The sequence below is a fragment of the Lepeophtheirus salmonis genome, chromosome 6 (genome assembly GCF_016086655.4).
Source record: "Lepeophtheirus salmonis chromosome 6, UVic_Lsal_1.4, whole genome shotgun sequence".
NCBI classification, from domain to species: Eukaryota; Metazoa; Arthropoda; class Copepoda; order Siphonostomatoida; family Caligidae; genus Lepeophtheirus; species Lepeophtheirus salmonis.
This window is the reverse complement of record NC_052136.2, coordinates 21,917,680-21,941,313: the sequence shown is the minus strand read 5'-3', so window position 1 is coordinate 21,941,313 and position 23,634 is coordinate 21,917,680. Positions and strand designations below refer to the sequence as shown.

Genomic DNA, 23,634 nt, shown 5'->3' with positions numbered 1-23,634 from the left:
CAGAGCTAGCTGAGATGGAATACGAACAAAAAAACATGTTGGAAACTAACTCATGAAAAAGACTTAAAAATTTGCTCCGAAAAGATCGATACTATAATTAAGAAAATTATTGAAACTTGCCTAACAATCACTAACCCACATGAAATTTGGAAACTCTTTTATACGCGCTTCCAAAGGCTTATTGGTGGTGATAGAGCTAATTTTCCTCGATCTAAATCAGAAACGCATACAATTTTTACGGAATATTGTAATTCCAAATACATAAAAAAACTATTTTCTTGGTAATAAAGATTCTAAACCCGATGCTATGGGTGGAAGGATTTTTACGAATGTTAAACAATGAGGTTACGTGGATGAGGTATACTTAGTCCAACTGGGAAAGTCCATGGAAATCTATGGAAAACTTCCAAAATTAGTTACTAAAGGCCAGATTGCTTTTATTCCTAAGAAAGGTTTGTTGACGGACATTAATAATTGGAGACCGATTAGAGTCCTCAATGAGAACTACATAATTATTTATGTTGTCATCGTAACTGAAATAGAACCAATTTTAAATTCCAATATAGAAAGGTATCAAAAAGGCTTCCTGAAAGAAAGAAAGATTTCTGACATTTCAAGGAAGAGATTGTAGAGAAAATGGAAACTTTAGGAGCTATAATTGCAGTTGACTTCAGCAAGGCTTTTGATTCAACTCTACGTGGTCATGTCATGAAAGCAGTAAGAAAACTCTTTCCTAATAAATACTTTAATCCTGTCAGAGCTCTTCCCTTCAATGGAATATCTGTTATCTCTATAGGGGAAGGGAAAAGTGACCTTATAGCTTTGAAAAAGAGTTGTCGGCATGGCTGTCCTTCAGCTCCCTTACTATTTGTTGCTGAGCTAAACGATCTTGCGGGTTTTATTGTATAGAAATTCACGGGATTTGGAGTAGATTTTGAGAACTCCATGAACAAAATCCCTGATCTAGATGGTCTATCGTGGAAATATGCGAGAGATCTTATTGACTACTACACTTCAAGCTCGAATAACAACAGGAAGTTTCTTCGTCACCTGATACGCCAGTTTAAGAAGTTCTGCGCCTCAATAGTTCAATAGTTGTCTTTTTTTTATATTGCCATTGAATGTTTAGCTTTTGTTTCTCTTTTTTTTTTTAATGTTAATATTTTAATATAAATTCTTAGGATTATTTTAATGTTTGTTTTATACCTATGGACATATTTTAGCAATATTTTAGGGAAAATGCATGTAATAATGTACTTTATCTGTTTACCATGTTTATAGTAATCATATCTTTTTAGTTTCGGGATTTAATTATAGACTATAATATTTATTTATATACATACTTTTTTGCATATGTAACTTCCCTAGACCAATAAAGAGAAAATAACAAAAAAATTATTCAATTTAATCACCTTTACCAGCAATAATTCACTCAGTATGAGGTGAACAAGAATTATAGGCATTTATATAGTCCGTGGAAATGATGGCAGCTCAGTGTCGCTGCCCCCAATGACATGCAAGGCCGTTATGAATACTGGAAATTTTGTTTTGAGTATGTGAAAGACATCACTTGCCACTACTGCTACCCAGCCAGCATTATGTACAACGGTATACGATCCAGTTCATCTCATGGCTCAATAAAGTTATTTTTTCCACCATTGAACCTCATTTGTTCAACAATGTTTTGCCATTTGTGACCTTTGTGACTTTTTATTTTGTAAAGATGTGACGTTTGTATAATTTTAAAATTAAGTCCAAATTAATGACTCTGGAGAAAGTTGAATGCTTGTAATTGAGTTATTGGCTAGAATACTAATATGTACTGGAGAAATTTTTGTAAGTAAAAAAGAAGTGAAAGGAGCAGGCGGTAGCGAGTCATTACTTACTACTGAATTAAGAAGTTTGTAAATATCAGCTCCCTTTTATATGACTTTGGAGGGAGAAAATGAATTACTGTTATAAAGTGGAGACCCTTCTAAATTAAAAATAACATTAGCGCGGAAAAAATATTGTGCATATACAGGATGGACAAGGTAAATATGGAATAACTTTAACGCTAATTATGAGAATTGTAGAGTTTGAATGATAACAAATTTAATACTTGTTACAAGCTATATGTTTTAGGTGTCGAATTTAATCAGAGTTTTTTGAATTATCTCGTCGTTCAACCATGGAAATAGTTAAGAGAATTTCCATCATCGAAGCTCGCCGCACAGGACACTCTGCATAGGAGATAATTTCCTTCGTCTAATATCGCAAATCAACAGTTTATGACGTGGTTAAGGCCTTTGATGATGAGGGAAAGACTGAAAGAGCAACAACTCATTCAACAAGATATGATAAAATCCAGACTAAAAGGTTGATCGCTGACTTGAAACGATCAACTGACACACATCCAGACACACCAATTCCTAGAGGGGCATTTCATGTCTAGGGTCAGATCCTCAATGCATCTGCTAACAGAGAAGAATGAGGTAGACAGAATGAGCAAGGCAAGATTCTTATTAACCAAATGAAGAGCAAAGATGTGCGTTTTGTTTTTTTTGGAAGATAAAATCTTCACCATTGACGCCAAGCATAGACGTAAAAAATATAGATAGATCTGTCCGGACCCTGATGAGGTCCAACCAGTCATGAAAACAAATAATCCATTTTTTGTTATTGGTCCTGGCGGTCATCAGCACGGAGGGACAAGTTATGCACCGCACTTCTTCCAAAAGGACCAGAAGGTTACCAAGGAGGTCTACTAGGACGTTCTCAAAGACATAGTCATCCCATGGATGAATGAAGTCCCTGATGGAAGCTATATACATTCCAGCAAGACTCAGCACCTGCTCATAAGGCCAAAATTGTCAAAAGTTCTTAGTACAAAATGTGCCAGATTTTGGAGATGCATTTTATTGGCTAGCCAACAGCCCAAACCTAAATCCCTATGGTTTTTTTACCTGTGGTGCAGGGTAGAGAGGATCTCCTTCAAGAATAGTTATGCCCCAGTTAAAGCCTTGAAGGCCTCTATCGTCAATATACTGAAGGATATGGATCTGCGGGAGGTAGCAAAGCATACAAGGCATTCATGCCTCGTGTACAGATGGTGATCGAGAACAAAGACTTTTATTATCAATAATCATTTTACATTTAATGTGGCATTCAAATGTATACAAAATTATCTTTCTATCTCCTATACAAGTCTCATAATTAGCCGTAAAAGTTATTCCAGATTTATCTTGTCCACCCTGAATATCTATGCATTTTTAAAACAATTTAAACAAAAGATTGGTAATAATACTTTCTTCAGGTGAGAAAAGTTAGCACAAAGACCACAACCAATTAAATAATGGACAAAAAAAACAAAAAAAATAACGAAATATACAATTGTTTTTCTTTTCTAATTTTTAATGTAGTGTTTTCATTACAAACTACTCAACTTTACTGATAGGATTCTAGCTCCTGATTTAAGATATTTTAAGGAATAAGCGTAATCTTTTGACACACCCTTTTCATCCTTTCTATCCATTGTGGGCATTGCTCTTGGAGTAACCAAGGAAAATCTTGATTGCAATTGAACCCGTGTGAGAAAAATCAATTCTTTATTTTTCTCCCACCTCACCTTTAACCTACTTTTTATTCGATATGAGACAACAAATATGGTATCAAACACCAAATTTCATATTAAAAAAAAAAAAAATCTTTCTACTACTTATATATTAGGTTTTTGATCAGGTTTAATATAGTCTGCATTTATCTAATGGGCCTTGTATTTGAACAAAGAACTTACCAGAGTCTAAATCAATAGTTAGTTTCCCACTCCGACTCTTGAGTTCCTCCCCGTAAACGCAGCTATATTTGGCACGATCTGAGGGTTCTACATTGATAATCTCCAACATTCCAGATGGTTTGATGGATATACGGTGGTTCAAAATAAGGGGCTGATCATCCTTGAGCCATTGAATGTTATCTGATGAGAGTTCCTCCTCACTATTGTCCGGTGTTTCTAAAAGGCATTGAAAAGCAGCTGTTTGGCCAAGGAAGACCTGTAAGTCTGAAGGCTCTAATTCAAATGAAGGGGGATCTGTAAAAGAAAAAGAAATGCTATTACTTTAAGACATAGGGATACGAATAATATAAATAAATTGTGATTATTGTTTGAAATAAACTTTCAATATACCCTTCATTTTTACAAACACTTGAAAAAAAAAATATTTTTATGATGTAGTTACGTACAGAAAACTTTGTTTCTCATAATCACTTGGGGGGAGATAAGATGTGTGAGGGAGCAAGATTCTTTTGACTATCTTCCGACAAATCGTCGAAAAATATGTATATGATATAAACATAAACATGATTTAGTTTAACATTTCAGATTATTAACTTCATGTTTTAGATACATATTCTATAGAAAACACAGAGCTATCACGAGAACATACACAATCTGATAAACAGATATATCAAGAGTGGGTACCCAAAACTTGTAATAACAAATAATTACATTTATATCCCCACTATTTTTAATAACGAGGTTTCATTGCGTAACCAAATAACAGCAGAAACTAAAATATACAAGCTATTGATATCATGTTTATAAGTAAAAAAATGTGCGCACAACAACAAAAAAAAGGAAGTCATGTCCAATCTCTCCTGTGTCAGTGCCAAGATGGTTGGATACACCATTGACATCTCCATTCGAACTCCCTACAACATCAAAAAGTACATTACAGCCCCATAGAGCCAGGAATAACCCACACTTCTATAACAACAATACGGCTGACTATTTGCTGCCTATCTCCGTGTGACCCTCCTCCAGCCCTCACCTTAATCCAATGGACTATTAGAACAGGTTATATTTTGTGGAGCAGCACGTTTTTACCTTGATTATATCTCCCAAACTTTTTTTCAAGGAGAGGCAAAAAAATACAGGCCAAAATCAAATGGTAATTGTCTGCCAATTCTTCCTAAATATATAATTATTTATTCAATAGTTATTGACAGCTTAACAAAAGCTGATTCAAATTGAATCAATCAACATACATAATACACTGGGTAACGTCACTAGAACAAAAATACCTTAAGTATTTTTTGTCTGCTGTCGACTCCATCGTCACACTTGATACGTCGTTATTATTTCATAATTGAAAGTTATTAGTTGTTCTATACTTCTGCTCCTTTTCCAAAAGGAAAGGAATATATTTTCTTGTTGATCCTTCATGGAATATTTTTATATATATATTGGCCATTTTATTATTTTTATGAAATAATTTTGGCTATCGTTGATAAATAAAAATGTATAGCTACGCTTTTAATAAAATATTACTAAGCAATATTATTATCAACAGTATCGAATAAAATACCATTAGGGATTTTAATATTATTAAATGTGTATGGATGTAAATAATATTTTGGATAAATAATATGACAATGATAGTTTGAAAAAAACTTAAGAGAAAATAGGAATTGGTAAGATTGACTTATTTGGGTAACGAACAAATGATTTCTAGCCTTTTTTGGATTCTGTTTGAAGGTAAGATAGCACGATACAATAAAGGTAACGACGTGAAAACAGCAAATAAATTAACAATTGATTACAAAATATAGTTTACATTTTTTTTCGTTAGCCAATTAACGGCATGACCAATTTAAACATAACTTTTTTGGGGGCCGATCTACATTAAATAAATTTTAAAGACCAATATTATAAGTGTCTTAGAATTGATCTATGATTTCCAAACCGTAGTCCAACACTAACCGAATAAATAGACAATTAATTCCTCTTGACAATATTGCCGAATAAAAAGATCAATAGAGGGTGTTTTTCCTTTATATTTGATTGTATGAATATTATGTACACACACTATATCAATGTATGTACACAAACTTTTATCAATATGAAAATGAGTCAATATTGAGAGTTGATTGAAGTCAAAGGGAACGAAGCATATTCACTTGTACGTAAATATACAAAAAATATCAGTCTAAGTCAATAATAACAAAAAATATTATATGTATTATATAATCTTCGTACTTTTAATATGTCTTAATGAGCTTAAATAACGTTGCAGAAAAAATTGATTAATAAAATACGATTAAGTGTATTTATGAATGATTTTACTTCATTTGATATTATTTATATGTTGCTAAATTATATGTAATTGAGGATAAATGATTATTATGATAATAGGAGTACATACATAGCAGGACTGCTAGTGACTACTCCAGTAATTTGATGATGATGTAGACGTAACTGTATGCAAAAGTTTACTCATGAAGGAGTAAAATCTCCTTTAGTGTATATCGCAACCTTTCCTTCAAATGGAGAATAAAAAAGCAGCGACATAATCCCAGTTTTGTTAGTACAAAGCCTGATCATAGCTACCATAAATGAATCACTATTAATAAGACAGATAGATACATCTATTGAAAAAATTATTGGGGCTTAATACCTATATGATAGTTAGACATATGAACCAATTATACAAATTGCTTTTTATCTTTTCAGTATTATACTGGGGATTCCCTTTTGGGATCTCGAGATCCCGTTTTTACATCATCACATAAAATAATCTGCCACCCTTTATTATATATCCTGACATATTTGTGTCATATGACCTCAGAAGCTTAGATAATCGATCATTCTGCAGATTGCAGTGAGAGTGCGTCTATCAGTGTAAGAACACTGAACTGTGCTTAATGCAAAGGGTTATATCGCAAAAATACTTACTGGTAAGGAAAAAGTATGTACAAGAGACCTAAGCATTAGAGTGCTAAGTGCATACTTTATTGCTGATTTATTGGGATTCCGAGCATCGTAGGTAATGGATTTCATACACGGTCAATCTTGTGTGCTACTGTTCGTCAGCTAAAAGAATAATAGTATCTACGACTAACAAAAAATTAGCAGATGTAGACATCTGAGACGTACAAATGACTACGTGTTCTACGAGTCCTTATTTATTCGGTCCAGTCTAGTATTAGGACCGGTCTTTAAGATTGTCGGTCCCTTTGGACTCTCATTACTAGAACATATTAGAACAAAAAATAGTGACATCATCAAGGACCAATCTTCATAAGTTTTTAGGAATGATATGCAGTACTGAACTGGACCAGGCCGAGAGTGAACTTGACAGGACTGTAGTCTTCAGTCCTAAATAAGGACTTACACAACACTACCGGAGTACAAATGATCTTACATTTGCGAGAGAGAGCTGAGTTAAACAAAATGAGATTTAAAAGGGCTCAGTTGGATCAATGTCGTTGACCCACATATACATACATATTTATCTGGAGAATGGGGGAGAAGAAGAGAGTATATTTGATCAAAATGAGTTCACAAAAGATAGATTTGGCAATGGATGATGGGCCAGAAATGAATGTATTTAGGGGAGGAAAAATATATACATTTATGTGTTTATCTTGTAAGCAGTTTTTATGACTTCTGGAATGCTTGTATGTATGTTACATACATATATTATATATATATGTGTAAGTAATAAGTTGTATGAGAGATTGGTTACTTGCTTGTATATACATTTGTACGTATAATGGATAGATAAGTAGTCCTATTTTGAAATGCTGGGAGTTGTTTATGAGTATACGAGTATATGTGTTGTATATTTCTCCCTCACTTTTCAGTGCTTGCAAAACATTATTTTTTTTCTTCGTGGTTATATTTATGCAAAAAAAAATTATGATAGATGCATGGCCATATTTGTACAAAGATATTTGGTAGTTTTCTTAATGGAATTAGTTATTTTGTAGGAAAGGAGTTGCGATCAAAACCAGCTTATCCGAGACCACGAGGATCACAATACTTTCAGGGTGCGAGAACAAGGAATAATAACCAAGACCACGAGGTCTTCAAGGTCAAATTATAGTTTCGAAGATCCTAACCCCTTTTATATTCCAAGTCTGAAAATGATACCGGAATGTGTTTCCTGGGCTTATTACCTTTTTAATGATAATTCATACATCAATATTAGTCAAGTGGTTGCAGAGATGTGGGATTTTAAAATTTGGGGTCCAGGTCAAATTTGTTGAAAAAGTCAAAAATTCAAAAGATCATATATCCTAAACTATTGTTCCAAATGGGATAAAATTTCACAGCAGTTAGTTTCTACCAACAGGCATCAATTGTGCCAAGTTTCATCAAAATTGGAGGGGGTAGGGTTACAAATTGTTTTTGTTTTTTTGGTGATTTGAGATAGATTTTGCCAAGATCAGATGTTCTCTACTGAGGGGGAGGGGAAGGAATTTTCATCTTATTAACAACCATAATAAATCACTTTATATAGTGACATATATAAATGGAATTATCTTTCATCAAAATAATCCAAGGGAATTGCATATTGAGATTCTGAAATTGTATCATAAAGGTAAAAAGGTTAAGAACCATTACTTCAAGTATTGTATTTTATCCAAATTGCACATACACATACATATACTTTTCACAGAAGAAAGGAGGAAAATACTTTGTTTTTTATTTTTGTTAGAGTTGTAAATTCTATCAATTTATTAACGTGCAATATTTTTTTTGTAGTAGGTCAGTATAATAAATGTCGTAGCGGTATCAAAAATTTCAGTCCGGTTCGGTAAAAAAGAAAGACCTTCACAAATACAGTTTAATTTACTCATCAAACCTTTTATGAGAAACACCCCATTTAGACATAATATAAAAATTAACAATTTTACGCACACATTTGATGATCATAGAGATGAGAAAATTAAAATTAAAATTGGCCGAACCTTAGCAAGTTTAAATAAGTTACAAACAATGTATATGTTGGCATTTGCTAACTTTGATAGACTAGAGAGATCACTTTTGTCAATAGATATGTTGTCGTCTATAATAATTTGTAGGAGAACAATTTGACATCTCTACGCATGACCGTATTTTCAAATATTTTGCCAATAAACGTATATTTTGTATAATACGCAGGAATGGGACAAATTACATTGCACTTTGTACTTAATAAGTTAAGAATATTTTCGACAGAAAATTATAAAAAAATTTACAAATATTACTGATTTGTTGAAAAATGAAAAGTGGATTCAATCTGACAACATCAAAAGATGCAATTCTCAGTTTCAAATATTTAGATCTGTCATATCCATTTTGGACAATAAATTGTCGTTTTTGTAAGGAATTTCTAAGATAACTTCCAATAATTTACCTCTTATAAAAGTAAACAAACTATTAAAATAGGAATTAGACAAAACTATAAGTAAATATGGTTATAGGGCACTTTGCCGAACGAACACATTGCTTTATGACCGTAATGAACAGTTTACCAAACAGACACTATTCAAAACAATAATGATATTTTATAATGATTCATATTACAATATCATGTAATTATGATTTCAATTCATGTTACACGAATTTTTAATAAAAAATATTTAACTATTTCCCCAAATGATTCAGTTTTCATTAATCGATTATTATTATAATCTGACTCTATAATTCTCAAAATGGACTTGTCATTGGTTAAGAAACTTATAATAAACAAGGAGGACAAGCCCTTACTAAAAGGAATACGAAAAATATTCACCTATGAAATCAAAATAACAGGCTATAAAATACACTGTATATTTTTGTTTATCAGGGCATTACGGTTCTTATACCCATTCGAGCTAATTCTTAAAGCATCTTCATAATGAAATAAATCAATTAATATAAAAATATAAAATAACTACAATTTGTCGCTAATAATTAACATTTTATCTTTCAAGATGGGACTACCATGAATAGGAATATTAATAACATAGTATTGCAGCATAAATCATATTAAAATATATGAATTATTTTTTTAGGCAATTTAGCTTTAGGGAAAAAGGTTTTGGCTAAGTATGCGTGCAATAGTGAATAATATGTTACGATTTTTTTTTTCGTATTTCCAACTTTAAAAAAAAAAAGTATATCTTGTTTATTATTGATCATATTGGATCATACGATAAACCAATGTAAAGGTGTGAGTGTATACTACAAACGATTTTCGGACAGTATTGCACTTGGCCGGTTCAGTTATGAATTATTGTGGGTCAAGTATGGAGGTCTCAAAAAAAGTTTTTTACCATATCTTATATTTTTACTATCTGAAAGAGAAAAATGTATTGAAAGTGACCAAAAAAATTTGCAATGTGTACAGGGCCGATACTCTTTGGTTCGTGTTGCACAACAGTGGTTCAACTAATTTGGTTCTAGTATTGTAGAGGTGAATGATGGGTCGCGTACTGGAAGGCTTGTTGTCGAAAATGCTTATAAAATCATGGAAAATATGGAGATAGACCTTTATTTAGTAGTTGTGGCATCGCCAAGTAGCTATGCATCGCTCATAAAAACTATTTTGAATCATTTTCAGAAGACTGGATATAAAAATAAACTCAAATAATTGATGAATCGTATTTCATGAAGACAACGCCAGGCTTTGATGACGCTCTAGAAACTCTAGGAGTTCGGATGGGAAGTTCTTATGCATCCACTCTAATGTTTGTACCTGGAACAAAATGACTGCCACCTGTTCATGTCTATGAACAATGTGCTTGAGGGTAAAAATTTGGCCTCAATAGAGAAAATTGGTTGTCTGAGTTTTTTTGGCAATAGGGATAAGAAGGGTTTCTACGAAAAGGGTATTATGAAGTTGAATTCTCGTTGGCAACAAGTTATCAAAGAGTACATACTTGGCTTAAATCGGGTGATTATAACACTTCTTATAAAGTATTGAAAAAAATTAAGAATACAAAATTTCCTTTACCCCAACCTTTTCTTCATAGTTCTTGGACTTATTGCTTACATACTATAGCAAAATAAGCCTAATAGTTGTATTTAAAATTATTGCTGATACTTGACTTAAGTATATTCAAATGTACTTGTCCCCCCTCCTAAAAACATATTAACAACATTACATTTTAATAAATTAAATATTAATAAAAATTCTCATGGGTATATAATGTTAGACATGTTTCCCGAATGTGTAGGTAAACTTGATGGATGACCCCAATCTCAAACTACATAATTCATACATCATTATTCAAGAAATATTTTTTTTTTTGAAGTGACACCTTTTTTTTCTCCCCACTAATGATTATGGGGAGAAAATATGTACATAGTTTAATAATATGTTTTTCAAAAAATCATTTATTTGCACTTGTTTTGTTTTGCTTCCCACAAGTTGATTTGATAGTTCATTACACCTTAAGTATTTTTTAAAGCAAATGTTACCCTTGTAAAAAGATAAATTCCATTAAAACGTATTTTGTTCGTACATATGTAGCCAAGTGTGGTCACAATAACACTATTTTCAAAATAAAATAGTATTGATCACGGCCTTAGCTCACTAATAAAAAATGGAGAGCATATTTTCCTGTCAGCTGTGAATATATCTACTTCTTTTCCCTGATCAGTTCTGAGCCTTGATTGGTTGAATTTGAATTATCTCTTTTTAAGCTGTAAAAAATTCTCAAGCATTTTTAAATAGTAATTATTCAATAATAGGCAGAATTGGCTAAATACAAACTAATATCGGTCTTTCTCTCTCTCTCTCTCTCTCCCCCCCCGTTTCTTTTTGAAAAAAAGTTGGAGGATACAATAAAAGTAACAACGTGTGGAGTTTTTGTTTGAGGTAGGAGAAAGGAGGGGACTAGCTCAGAACATTGATTACATTAGCTTTTAAAAAGACAATTTTAGTGATTTTTTATAAAGTATAATTTGGCTTTATGAGATTACGTCATTCGTTGCCGTATATTTTTATGATGTAATGGACTGCAAGTTCCGGTTATAATCGTATATTTCCGCTTTCAAATGTATTAGTACGCATCAATGTAACAATTAAGAAATACTCTGTCCATGAAACGTGAAATCTTTTATCCCCTAATTTTTTTGACTAGCTATAGGCCATTTTTTTTATTTGTCTAGAATAGTTGTGAAATGAAGGAAGCAGTTAAATTGAAACAATTGTTTAATGAATTTTTTAAGGACTAAAACGAATTTATTTTAATAGTTATTATTCTGATGACAAAAAACATCCATTACATAATTTTTTGAATTCAACTCTAAAAAATCACCTTTAGTTTGTCTAAAAAAGTGTGTTTAATCCATGTATAGAATATTTCTGGTCCTATAGCACCGGTATTCATAGAGATGAATAAAATATGATCTTTTGTTATGCTAAAAAACAACGAAAAATGACATAACCCCCTTAACAATTTAAAATACGATGTAACGATCGTAATTCTACTCCGCGTCGCACAAAGACTTTTACAAATATAATTTCGTACAAAAACAGGACTCACACTCATTAATTTTCGTCAAATAATCAGTGTAACTCTCCGTCTTTCACGAGTACACAAGCCTATATGTTTACTTTATTCTTAGATGATCTTTCTTCAAGAATTAGGATAAGGGATTACAAAAATTTAAAACGTTGCTCAGATTGCCAACTTTTAGAAATATGGCACGTGTTCTAGGTAATATTTTATACAACTCTAGATATACAAAACTGATGTAGACCTGCCAGGGGGATTTCACTTCTTTAGAGAGTCTTCCTTGGGCTTAAAAAATCTATTTTCTTCATCCTAAGTAGAACATCCATTAAAAAAATGTCTTAATTTATTCTTCTTCATAAGAGGCTAAAAAGAATTCGTTACAAAAGTATATAAATAACTACTACTTTTGCCTTTTGTGTCATTTACTTCTTAGTCAGATACTATTGATTAGATTAGAAGAAGAAAAGAAAGACTCAGCAAAGCACTTGTGTGTGTGTGTTTCTTTTGACTTTCTTGTCTGAGAGTCTAATTAAAAAGACTACACTACCTTTTTCCTACTCTAAGATATACTCTTATTGAATTATGATAATGTTGTCTTATAAATAATAATAATGACAAGAAGTTTTTGAACCAAAAAAAAAAAATGAATGGATGTCTAACAAGTGACGAACCCCTTTTTCATTTAGTATGATGAATTGGAACAACGTCATAATTCTTAGAATAAACTTTATTTATTAATTTGAGATATGATTCTGTCTTGCGTGTGTGTGTACATATTGTAAAAAGCGGTCTCCCTTTCCTAATTATCGTCCTCTCCTCACCCCAAACAGCTTTTCCTACCACCCTCATACCCCCACATGTTCTAATCGATGATGCACTATAAATAATTTGTCATCTAACAGCATATTCTGTTTGTAGATTGTAAATATAGTTAGTGGTGAGTTTGGGTCATAAAATTTTAAGTCAATCTGAGGGTGTTGTAATTTTTGTTGGATCAAACAAATTATATTCTTGAAAATAGTTCGGTCTTGATCGATCTCATTACAAATTTATCGATGAATTATGTATGATGTCTGTTTCCAAATTATAAACATAAGTATAATGACGTCGTATGAAGTTTTAAGTGTTTTATTTATGTACACAGTGCCCATAGAGTGAGAGAAACAAAATCGGTGCACGGTTTGAGACGATGGTCTTGACTGCAATATCGGTTAGGATCAAATTGAAAAAATGGTATAAGTACCGTTATTATAAAAGTCATGAAAATTTCCTAATAAATTACAGAGTTACTTTACTAACACAAGAATATACAGTGCATTTTGTTATCAGCTGTCGATTTTTGGATTTATTGAGTTAATATATTTATTATTGCTTTTCGCAGGGAGTTTTGCTCTTTGTGTAGTCTATGTAAGTTTATTCTTCAAAACACATGTTGATCCTAACAGAGTCAGAAACGAAAATTATTCAATGAAGAATCATTGCAATTCGTAGCAAACAATTAAAAATTTATCGTTAAAATTGAAGCAACATGAAATAAATCATAATTAGATTGTATTACAGCATGAAAATATATTCATAACTTTTTTAGGAGAAATATATGTTCGGCAAATTGTCCTAGAATCCATATAAACAGCTACTGTTACATATTTTGATATGAGTTGTTTTAGAGAGTTGATTGTAAACGAGAGACAGAATAACATAAGAAGATGAGACTCAGTCTTATGAAATAAGAAAGAAATAAGAATTGTATTATTATAATGGCAGGAAAATAATAAATAGGTTCTAAAAATATGATATTTCGAAAGGAAGTGGATCCCGGCATTTTTGCTTTGAAAATGTTGGATATGAAAATTAAAGCATCATTATTCAATTTTAAAGTCTTTTATTTGTTAGTGTCTTATGAAACTAAAATATTGAGTTTATATTGAGAACTCAATTTTCTACCTACTATGTTATATTTTTTTAATTATATTATTAGTAGAATAGTTATGGAATAAAAGAGATAATTGAATTAAAAAGTTAATATTCTTTGGCATGTCGTTCAAACATAATTCTCAATAATTAGAATCCAAAATCATAAAGACCTACTTTTTTCTTTCCCTTCACCCCTCTCAAATTTTAAGTCTTGCTTTGATTTCGATTCTCCCCCCCCAAAAAAAAAAGTCATGGTTTTATCTTCTCGCATAAGGTGATTCTAACATCATATCTTATAATCCTTCACTTTTAGTAGATATGATATGAATCTTTGCTCCCTGATACCTTACAACTGCTACTATTATTCATATTATTAATAATATGTTAGATATATTTTCTACCCTTGTGTTTTTTCCTACATTTCTCTTGCTGGTGGACAAGTGATTACTTCCGCCGATTGGACATTTCCGTCTTGCTGTATAAACATTGTACATACATAACTTTAATCATAATACATATGTGTAAGGCGCCTTTAGGTATATTTCCAGTGAAAAATTGAGATTCATTATGAAGTTTCATATGAGCTGTTTCCTTTTTAAATCCTATTTTTCTTGAAATCCTTTGTAGAACAAGTGCTGAACTGGGTCAACATTTTACAAGGAGGGAAAAGAGTATCATATGTAAATATTTTGATTGACAAAATTTGCGACCCCATAATGAAGTTTATTTATTATAAATAGTTTAGATCTTTTCTTTTACATAAACTATTTTAAAACAAATGAATTTTCATAAGCCATTTTATTTATCTTTTTTGAGTACAAAAAAATAATCTATTTACCATTCCATGAAATATTCGTTGTCTTGCTCGGCTGCTAAAAAGTCTAACAACTTTTGTTTTGAACAAATATAGTAGATCACTTAATGCGTATATTCGTTTATAGCGAACATTTATAAAAGTCCTCAATTAATTATAATAGAGTATATAGATAATTCAATAAAGCAGATTCTTTTTAGAGTGGACCGATTGTGTTGGTCCCTTGAGGTACGGCTTAAGCAGGCTCCACTGTATATAGTAAAATCTGAGGTGCTAGACCCAATTTAATTAGTATGGCATTTTTTTTTTTTTTTAAATGACGTTACATATTAATGACATCATAGTGGGGTGACTATTTATTTTCTTTTTAAAATGGATATGCATATGATTCTTTGCTTCTATTTCCCCTCTTACTCTTATTGAGTCAAATACGTATATACAAAAATACATTGATACAAAACGTTGGATACTCAGTCATTGAATATCCCATAATTTCTCATGAGAGTTCTACCAGATGATTATGTCTACAGACGTCCTTTTTCGTATATTTTTCTCATCAATACCTATATGAGTTTATGTACTCATATAATTTTCCTCCATTCAGACGCAAGATTTGTTGAGTTTCACACGGTATGAATTAAAAGGAAAGGGATAACGTTTAAAATGGACACAGAAAAAGTATTTCATTCCATTTATGTTTTTTGTTTTTTTTGTGAACCATCTCTTCCTTTGATCTACCTATATAAAAGGTACGAAATGAATGTATGGATCCTATACCTATATATATGTATATATAATTTATTCATTAATATAAAACTATAATTGCTCAAAAGCTCTTTTTTTCATCATTCCCTTTCTCCATACAATTATCCATGAAGAGGGAGAGTGGTTCTAGTTGACGGACTTTTTACTTTTTGGGATATTATTACTCAGCATGTGAAAGTGATTTCGAGAATTGACTTTTGGCACCTATCTAATACATAGTTAATTGTACTATAGTTGGAGTATCATTTCTAGTGTGACCTATTTTTAGGGCCTACTTGTCCCATCAAAGTGGGAATTTGTGACAATAGTGATTATCAATAAATAATAATAGTAGAAAATAATAGTTTTGATTTGTATAGAGTGGGGACCCAAAACTTGCAATTGCATGACTAAATTACGAAAAACGTGATTTTTATGGAATGAAGAGAATACTACTCAAAACCAATTTGTGATACATTTTAATGCTATATTTAGCCATATTTTTTTTCAACAAGTCCTCCTGCACAAGCAATAACAGCCTTGATACACTGACGAACAGATTGAGAGCTCCATGCTGTCATGATGATAGCTCGGAGTAAATCCAAATTTGGATGAGAGGTATGGCAGATTATGTCTTAAACTGCAAAGTCTATAGGTTTGAGGTTAGGACTGAAGGTGTGTCAGGAAGATAATATTATTTTGGTAGGAGTTTTGGTAATACACTTTGTGAGGTTGTAGACAGACTGGATGAAAATGCCAAAGGTCTTTGAAGCCTTCTCGGTACTTACACTGGCGAGGAGGAGATCTCACAGCTGTTGCTCTTTTTGTTGTTGTTCCAACAAATATACACATAGAGACATGAGATAAAACAAAACTTGTTTTTTTTTTCAGCTGTCATTTAGCTGCATAATGAAACTTTGTAATCTAAAAAAATGGAGACAATATTTCAATTAAATGCTATTGTAAGTTTTGGATCCCCATTTCGTATAATTGACATAAAATTTAATTAAACTAAAAATATTTTTTTTCATTTAATCTATTAGACTAATAAATTTAGAAAATGAGTAATGGAAGAATAATAAATGTTTATAAAAAAAGTCATTGCACTTAATTTCTTAGAAAAATCAAAAATATATTTTCCTCACGGTAAAAAAAGGCTCTGAATTTACTCCCTTTAGTTACAGCTAGAAACTGTTACAATTTAGAGAGTGCCAAACTTAGCCCGTGATCTACTTTTTATTAATACAAAATTTGAAACAATCAGATTTCCATTATAACTTTTTCTGTTACAATAACAATTATACTATTCTTTAATAAAATTGTCAAATCTTGTATATTTGTTATTTTGTATATATTTGAAATTATTATACACAAAAGATACATAATTGAATATAAATGGAGTATTATTATTATCCGGGTGGATATGAGAAAGGGTTGTGAGTACTGAGGGAGGAGGGGAGGAGATTGGAGAATAGGTTCTCGTTAAGGTAGTGCGTACATAGAGTGGTATGTAGTAGTAGCATGAGATACATTCATAATAAGATTCTTGCGAAGAATGAAGAACAGAGTAGTATACATACGGGGTGGTTCAGAATTAAAATCCCATCAACAAAGTAAAATGACTCAAAGACTATGATGGTACTTATTAAAACATGTAATAATACTTTTTACAGGTTGAATGTGGTCCTACAATGGACCTCTAAAGTTGTAAATTGAAAGCATTTTCGGCATATGAAAAAAAAGAGAACGAAAACTAACATGGTAGCTCTGACAGTTAGAATTATGTTTTGGAGGACAGCAACTTAGTTGTCATGATGTTTCATTAGACGACCTAAAATGAGCTATAAAATTAAGGAAATAAACACAAGTCTCACTCCATATCAAGCATTCTCAATTCTACTCTCAGTCCAACATGAACTTAGACTTATAAGACCAACTTTATAACTTGTAAAGAAAACTTTTTGTGTACTCCTCTTGCTCTGCTTTGCACATTTCTTATAATCTTATGTACGGTATAAACGAGATCGATACTTCGCCACAATGATATAATTCTGCAAGTGTTGAGTCTTTTATAAGCTTCTCCGGCTTCAGATTAACTTTTTGATGTGTTACTTCTTGAAGTGGGAGGGGGTTTCTTACAGTAGGTTTTTTGAACGTCTTGTGCAGTATTAGGGTTCATAGCATTAATTTTCCAACTTGTTCAAAGATCTCTTCAGTTTTAGTGTCCTTTTTTCTCATTCTATCAAAGAGATGAATTCTTTCTCTATTTCTTGGGAGGTATATTCGACTATATACATGACAAACTGGACTTTATTAATCCTATCCTCAAGGAATCAACTCCTTCCATAAAGTTCTTATATACCCTAATTTGATGAGATCCATTAGTCTTAATTCGGCGATAGGTTATTTTAGATTACTAACTGCGTCATGACGGGATGTCACTCCTTTAGTTATATCTAAGTACCTTAAAGATATATATATATAAGAGTAAAGAGGTCATTGGTCTCTTATATACGATGATCCACACACCCCAACATATCCTCAGCGTTACTCTCCGTCAGTCAAGAACACACACACACTCGTGAATACAGTTAATACTTCTTCGCTCTCCCCTAAAGAATGAAAAACCAATGATAACAGCTGCAGAAAAAAAAACACAGATCAGGTTGCCATGAACAAAAAACTCTCAGGTTAAAAAATGTTTAGAATTTACAATACCAAATATCTCATTTTATCTACTTCTCCAGAACACCTAGCGGACACGCCGCCTACTTATTGACTATCTTTGTAACGTGGCCTTTGTGCATCCCATAAGGGAGTCCTTGTTGAGCCTGGAAACTGCATTGGTATCCTCCTAGACCATACTCTAATGCAAAGTTAAGGGGTTAAGATCAAAGTAAGAAGATGGTAAAAGGTTATCTACCAAAAGTGCTCAAAATTGTCTTTACAGTCTTTTCACTTAATTTATAATATGGGTAGATCCCTATTCTGATGAATTATCCTTTAATTGATCAAATCGATTTGTGCCGATTAACTATAAGTAAACATTATAGTACAATTACTCCATCTTACCATAAATTGCTTTTGAAGTCAATATACGTAACAAAATGTATATTTTCTTCCCTAGAAGTGACTGTGAATCGAACCTACGCACTTTGAGTTCAAGAATATCATTTTTCCCAAGTGTCTTGTCCACTATCCTGTGACGTTTTTTGATTTTGCAATGTTTCTGACTCTATGCACAATATTCTTAATTTGATGCTGTTAAAGCTAATGGGACACTAGTTCTGGACCACCCTGTACATAAAATGAAAGTCAAATCAGTGTACTCTGTATTCGTACTTAACTATTATGTATGTACAATAATCGTGACCCAGATTTGATCTACATACAGAAGTTAAAGGGATAACATGTAAAAAAAAATGTTTAAATGGATTCATCCTTTATTGTGATTCTTTTTTAAGAATGTCTTTCTTAGAGAATTTATGTATTTAAAATGTTAATTTCTACACTTACATATTATAAACTACTCAAAAATGCGCTCTATACAACAGTAAAAATGATGAATAACTTATGAAAAAAAAAAAAAAAAAAATATTTTTTATTATTTTCAATGAATGGATTTGAATTCTTTAAAGGTAGAATTATCTACAGTGCCTACGGTGCTTTTATGTCCATCACAAAGGGTGTAGGGATATCCCATTTCTATATAAGATTTTTTTTTTTGTGTGTGTAAAAGACAGCTAATAATTATTAATTAATATTATCATATTATTATGTCTTTTATAAGAAAAAAAAAATAAATACAAAAAGGTCATCCTAAAAAGTAGTTTAGGTAAAGAGTCCTTCATGGGACTTTAAATATCTCTAGTGTATTTTGCCCAAAACAATGTACAATTTCTACAAGATTTCTTCTATTACATCTTATGTAGGAAAATACTATAGAGTCTATTGTAGTTATCCTGAAAACCCATAATTATGATGCTGGAAAACAAAAAATTTTGACACGTTATTTTTAATTACAAAGTTTCATTACGCAGCCAAATTACAGCTAAAAAAACAAATTTTGTTTTATCCCATGTCTCTAAGTGTAAAAATCTCGTAGCAACAACAAATAAACGTGTGTAATCTTATCCGTGCCGGTGTCAGTGACGAGAAGGCTGCAGAGATCTTCCAAACTGCCATACATATCAAGAAGTAAATTACAGACTCATACAACAAAGATATAGCAAAACTTATCGAGCAACAGTATAGCGAACTTCTAGCTTGTGTCCATGTGCCCCTCCTCCAGTTCTGACTTCAACCCCCTGCACTTTGGAGTTTGGTGTGTCTTGGATAAGAATTTTTGCCGCATCTTTAATCCAAATTTGGATTCGTTATGAGCTGCATTTATGACAGTGTGGTATGCTATGGATACGGTCTTTGTTATCAAGATCTGTCAACTGTTTGTTCACTGGCGTGTCGAGGCTGTTGTTAATTGTGAAGGAGGATGGATTGAAATAAAATTACAAAAAAAATAGTATTTAAACATACTATAAACTGGTTTTTAGATGTCTTTTCTCGATTCCATAAAAATCACGTTTTTCATGATTTTGTCTGGTTACTGCAAGTTTTGGGTCCCCACTTTGTATGTTCCCAAAGGTGTGCATGTTAGGATCAAAAGGTAATCTATTCACGATTATGGACTCGTGAATAGATTCTGGAATCGCAGGCCTACGTTTATTTGCTTTAAACAGATTAGTGAAATACGATTTTGTTCCCCCAAACGATATTGTTTTTCATTAGAGCCTTTTGTTCTACATACCATGGAGCAACTGATTTTTTTTAAACAACATATTCGATGAGGCATATGAAATGAATGAAAGAGAGGGGGATAAAAAAATTGGAGGGAAAAAAACACACATACACAAAATAGGATTTGAGGGTACAAAGGACATGTAATAGAGTTATATGCATACAACGCAATCCCTATCAACACTATCTACAACAACCACCACTACTGCTAGCCCCCCATCCCCTCCCTTCCATCATCTTCATTGATGCATTAGAACTTACAGCATACATATATGTGTATAAAATACTACAACAACATAATAATAATAAATTTAGAACAAAGAAATGGAAAGGGGGTAAAAAATGATTTACTGAGGATTTTTATTTTATACAATATACATATTTATTGGCCATGATGAAAAACTATTATAATAAGTTTTTTTATACATAGAAACAGGAGGAATATTGGGGAAATATCTGCTTTTGATGTGTCTTTGTAATTTATTATCATCTGGCCAGAGAAGCAATGGATGACAGGATATACTTACATATAATAATAATAATACAAATATGAGATGTGTAAACACAAAACCGTTTTTTTTAAAATCTAAAAAAAAAAAGAAGAAGAGACGTCCAATGTATAAATTTTCTTTGACAAATTTCAATATACATATATCCATCTTTACATATATTCAAATTTTTGGGACGTGTTAAGATATTTAAGGATAATTATAATTATAATCTGGAATCTTTACTTGATTTATGATACTTAATCTTACTCCGAAATGACCCTATTTAAATATTATCTCTTATTATATCATTTTTAAATTGCAATGAGGAATTTTGGTGACATTTAAGTGCGATTTGCGAATCTGCTAAAGTATAAATCATAAATGTTTGTTTATAAAAATCAACGATAATTTGTCGAAAAATATAATTGTAATCCAGACTCAATTTGAAGAAGAATCCTTCTATCTTGATTTTGTGTTAATTGGCACCACAATTTTCTATATATGTGATTTACATTATAATATTTTTGATCAACTTTCGGTATTAGATTCTGAAATATCCTGGAGTTAGCCATTGATGTTTCAAGTAATCTTATTTGTTGGCGTAACTAAACACCTCAGTAAAGTATGCGCATAAAAATTTGAATGAAAGACACGTTTGATTATAAGCAACTTCCGGTGGCTCCAAAGGATTGATCAAAATGATTTGTTAGTTGAAATTGACGATAATTCCTAGATTAAATCACATGTAATAGAGAATCTATTTGAAAAAAATAATTTCAGTTTTCTTTTGTTTTGACAAATTGCACAAAATATTATATACAGCTTACAGCCTTTGAACTTTGAGCGCCTGCAACAGCTGTAAATTAACAGATACGACGTTATTTTTTTTTTTAAACAATTAATGTTTGGCGTCCGTAAAAAAAAAAAAAAAGCATTGATCGACGAAGTATTTATCCCAAAATTGTGGAAAAGACAAAGTGTCCTTATTGTCATCCGTGTTGGATGACACAATGTTGATATTACAAACTTCTTAAGCCTGGACAAGCTTTTTGTCTGAAGAGTCAAGAAGGAACTGGAAGAGTTAATTAAGAATTAACAGTAATGCTTTCTAATTCGAATTTGAGTTCAGACTGCCACTATATTTTTCACCAGTGTCCTCAAGGTCATCGTCAATGAGTACATCAAGGTCTTGGAAGATCATTTAAAGCCCTGAATTAAGGAAATTAAGCATGGAGTCCATTTTTCTCCCAACAAAACTCTGGTCCATACCATACGCAAAGAAAATGTTGACTTGGTTGTCATAATTTTATTGACTTTGTTGGAGCCAGTGTTTGGCCTCCAAGCCCACCGAACCTCTTCTTTGTTTGGAGCTCAGTTGAGTAATACACCAAAAGATCCTCAAGTTGCACAATATCCGGAATTCCGGACTCTACCAAAGAAGATTGCCATAAATACCTGTTCTCGTTTCCAATGTCGAGTTGAGGCCGTTATTGACGCCAAAGGTAAAATACTTAATATTTTTATATTCGGCTTTCTTTTTGCGTTTTTTAATAACAAAATTGCATGATTAGTTAAAAGTAAAATTTATTTAAAAAAATAGTGGTTGTTGTTAAATAGAGGTCGTACAGTGTACGTCCAGCATCTTTGAAGGGATAGCAAAAAAAGTAGAGAAAAAGAAATATATATATTGGCTCCTTTGGAAAAAAAAGGGAGAGGGGAAAAAATTGAGAATTAAATTGAAACTTTGTTAATTGTAGTTGTTGTTGCTCCATGAAAAATATTTTTATATTTTATCAAGGAATTTATCAAAGATGAGGAAAAAATAACTTTTTTGTTGTTCTTCCTATCCCTTGTACAAGTTCTATTATGTACAAACATCCCCCTCTCTTACAGATACCCCCCTCCTCCTTACTTTTTTCGTCTTCTTGTCTTTCCCCCTCATCTTTTTTGTATTATTTGTTCAAAGAAGGAAGGAACGAATGAACGAACTAAGAAACGAAAGTAGAGCAGTTGTATAAATATTAAATACATACATATAATAGTCGAAGTAAAGACAAATTCATTTCTTTTGTGATATTCTTCTTATTGTTATTGTCCGTGGCGTGTTTAATGTTATTATTATTAATAATAAAAATAGTAACAAAAAATAAGAATATAATGAAATAAAACGAGGCTCAAATCTACCCCCCCCCCATTTTTTCTGTTAATACATGTTTTATATAAATATAAGAATTAGTGTAAGGCAGTCATTCTCAACCTTTTCATCACTGCAGAGCCCCAGGGCGTATTTTTGTTTTTGAATTTGACGAATATTTGTACATAAGATTTTTATAGACATAAATCTTTATTAAGGTCTTTTAGATAAAACAATTTTGGGTGATTTTTCTGACCTTGCAGAGTCCTAGACGAATTAGTGTGGCGACCCTGCTGGGAACCACTGGTATAGGGGTCGCTAAGAAAATAAAAAATCCGTCTCCAAAAGTTATACTTTGAATTAGCTCTTGTTTAGTTGTAATCAAATAATTATTGAATGATTATCTTAAAGTTTGGAAGAAGTGGTATACTATTATCCACTGATTTTGAACGTTTTCTTCTGTTTGAAGGAAAGGTTGAAGCATGCAATAT

The 23,634-nt window shown here is 31.8% G+C and overlaps 1 protein-coding gene across 6 annotated transcripts in view; it reads right to left on the bottom strand.

Annotated features, from left to right (window-relative positions):
• fra (neogenin protein frazzled) overlaps positions 1–23,634 on the bottom strand; it is a 290,853-nt gene that overhangs the window by 28,789 nt on the left and 238,430 nt on the right. For all 6 annotated transcript variants that reach the window (XM_071889049.1, XM_071889048.1, XM_071889051.1 and 3 more), the window contains one exon: positions 3,776–4,069. In XM_071889049.1, coding sequence (XP_071745150.1) covers positions 3,776–4,069 — 294 coding nt within the window. The remainder of the gene's footprint in view (positions 1–3,775; positions 4,070–23,634) is intronic.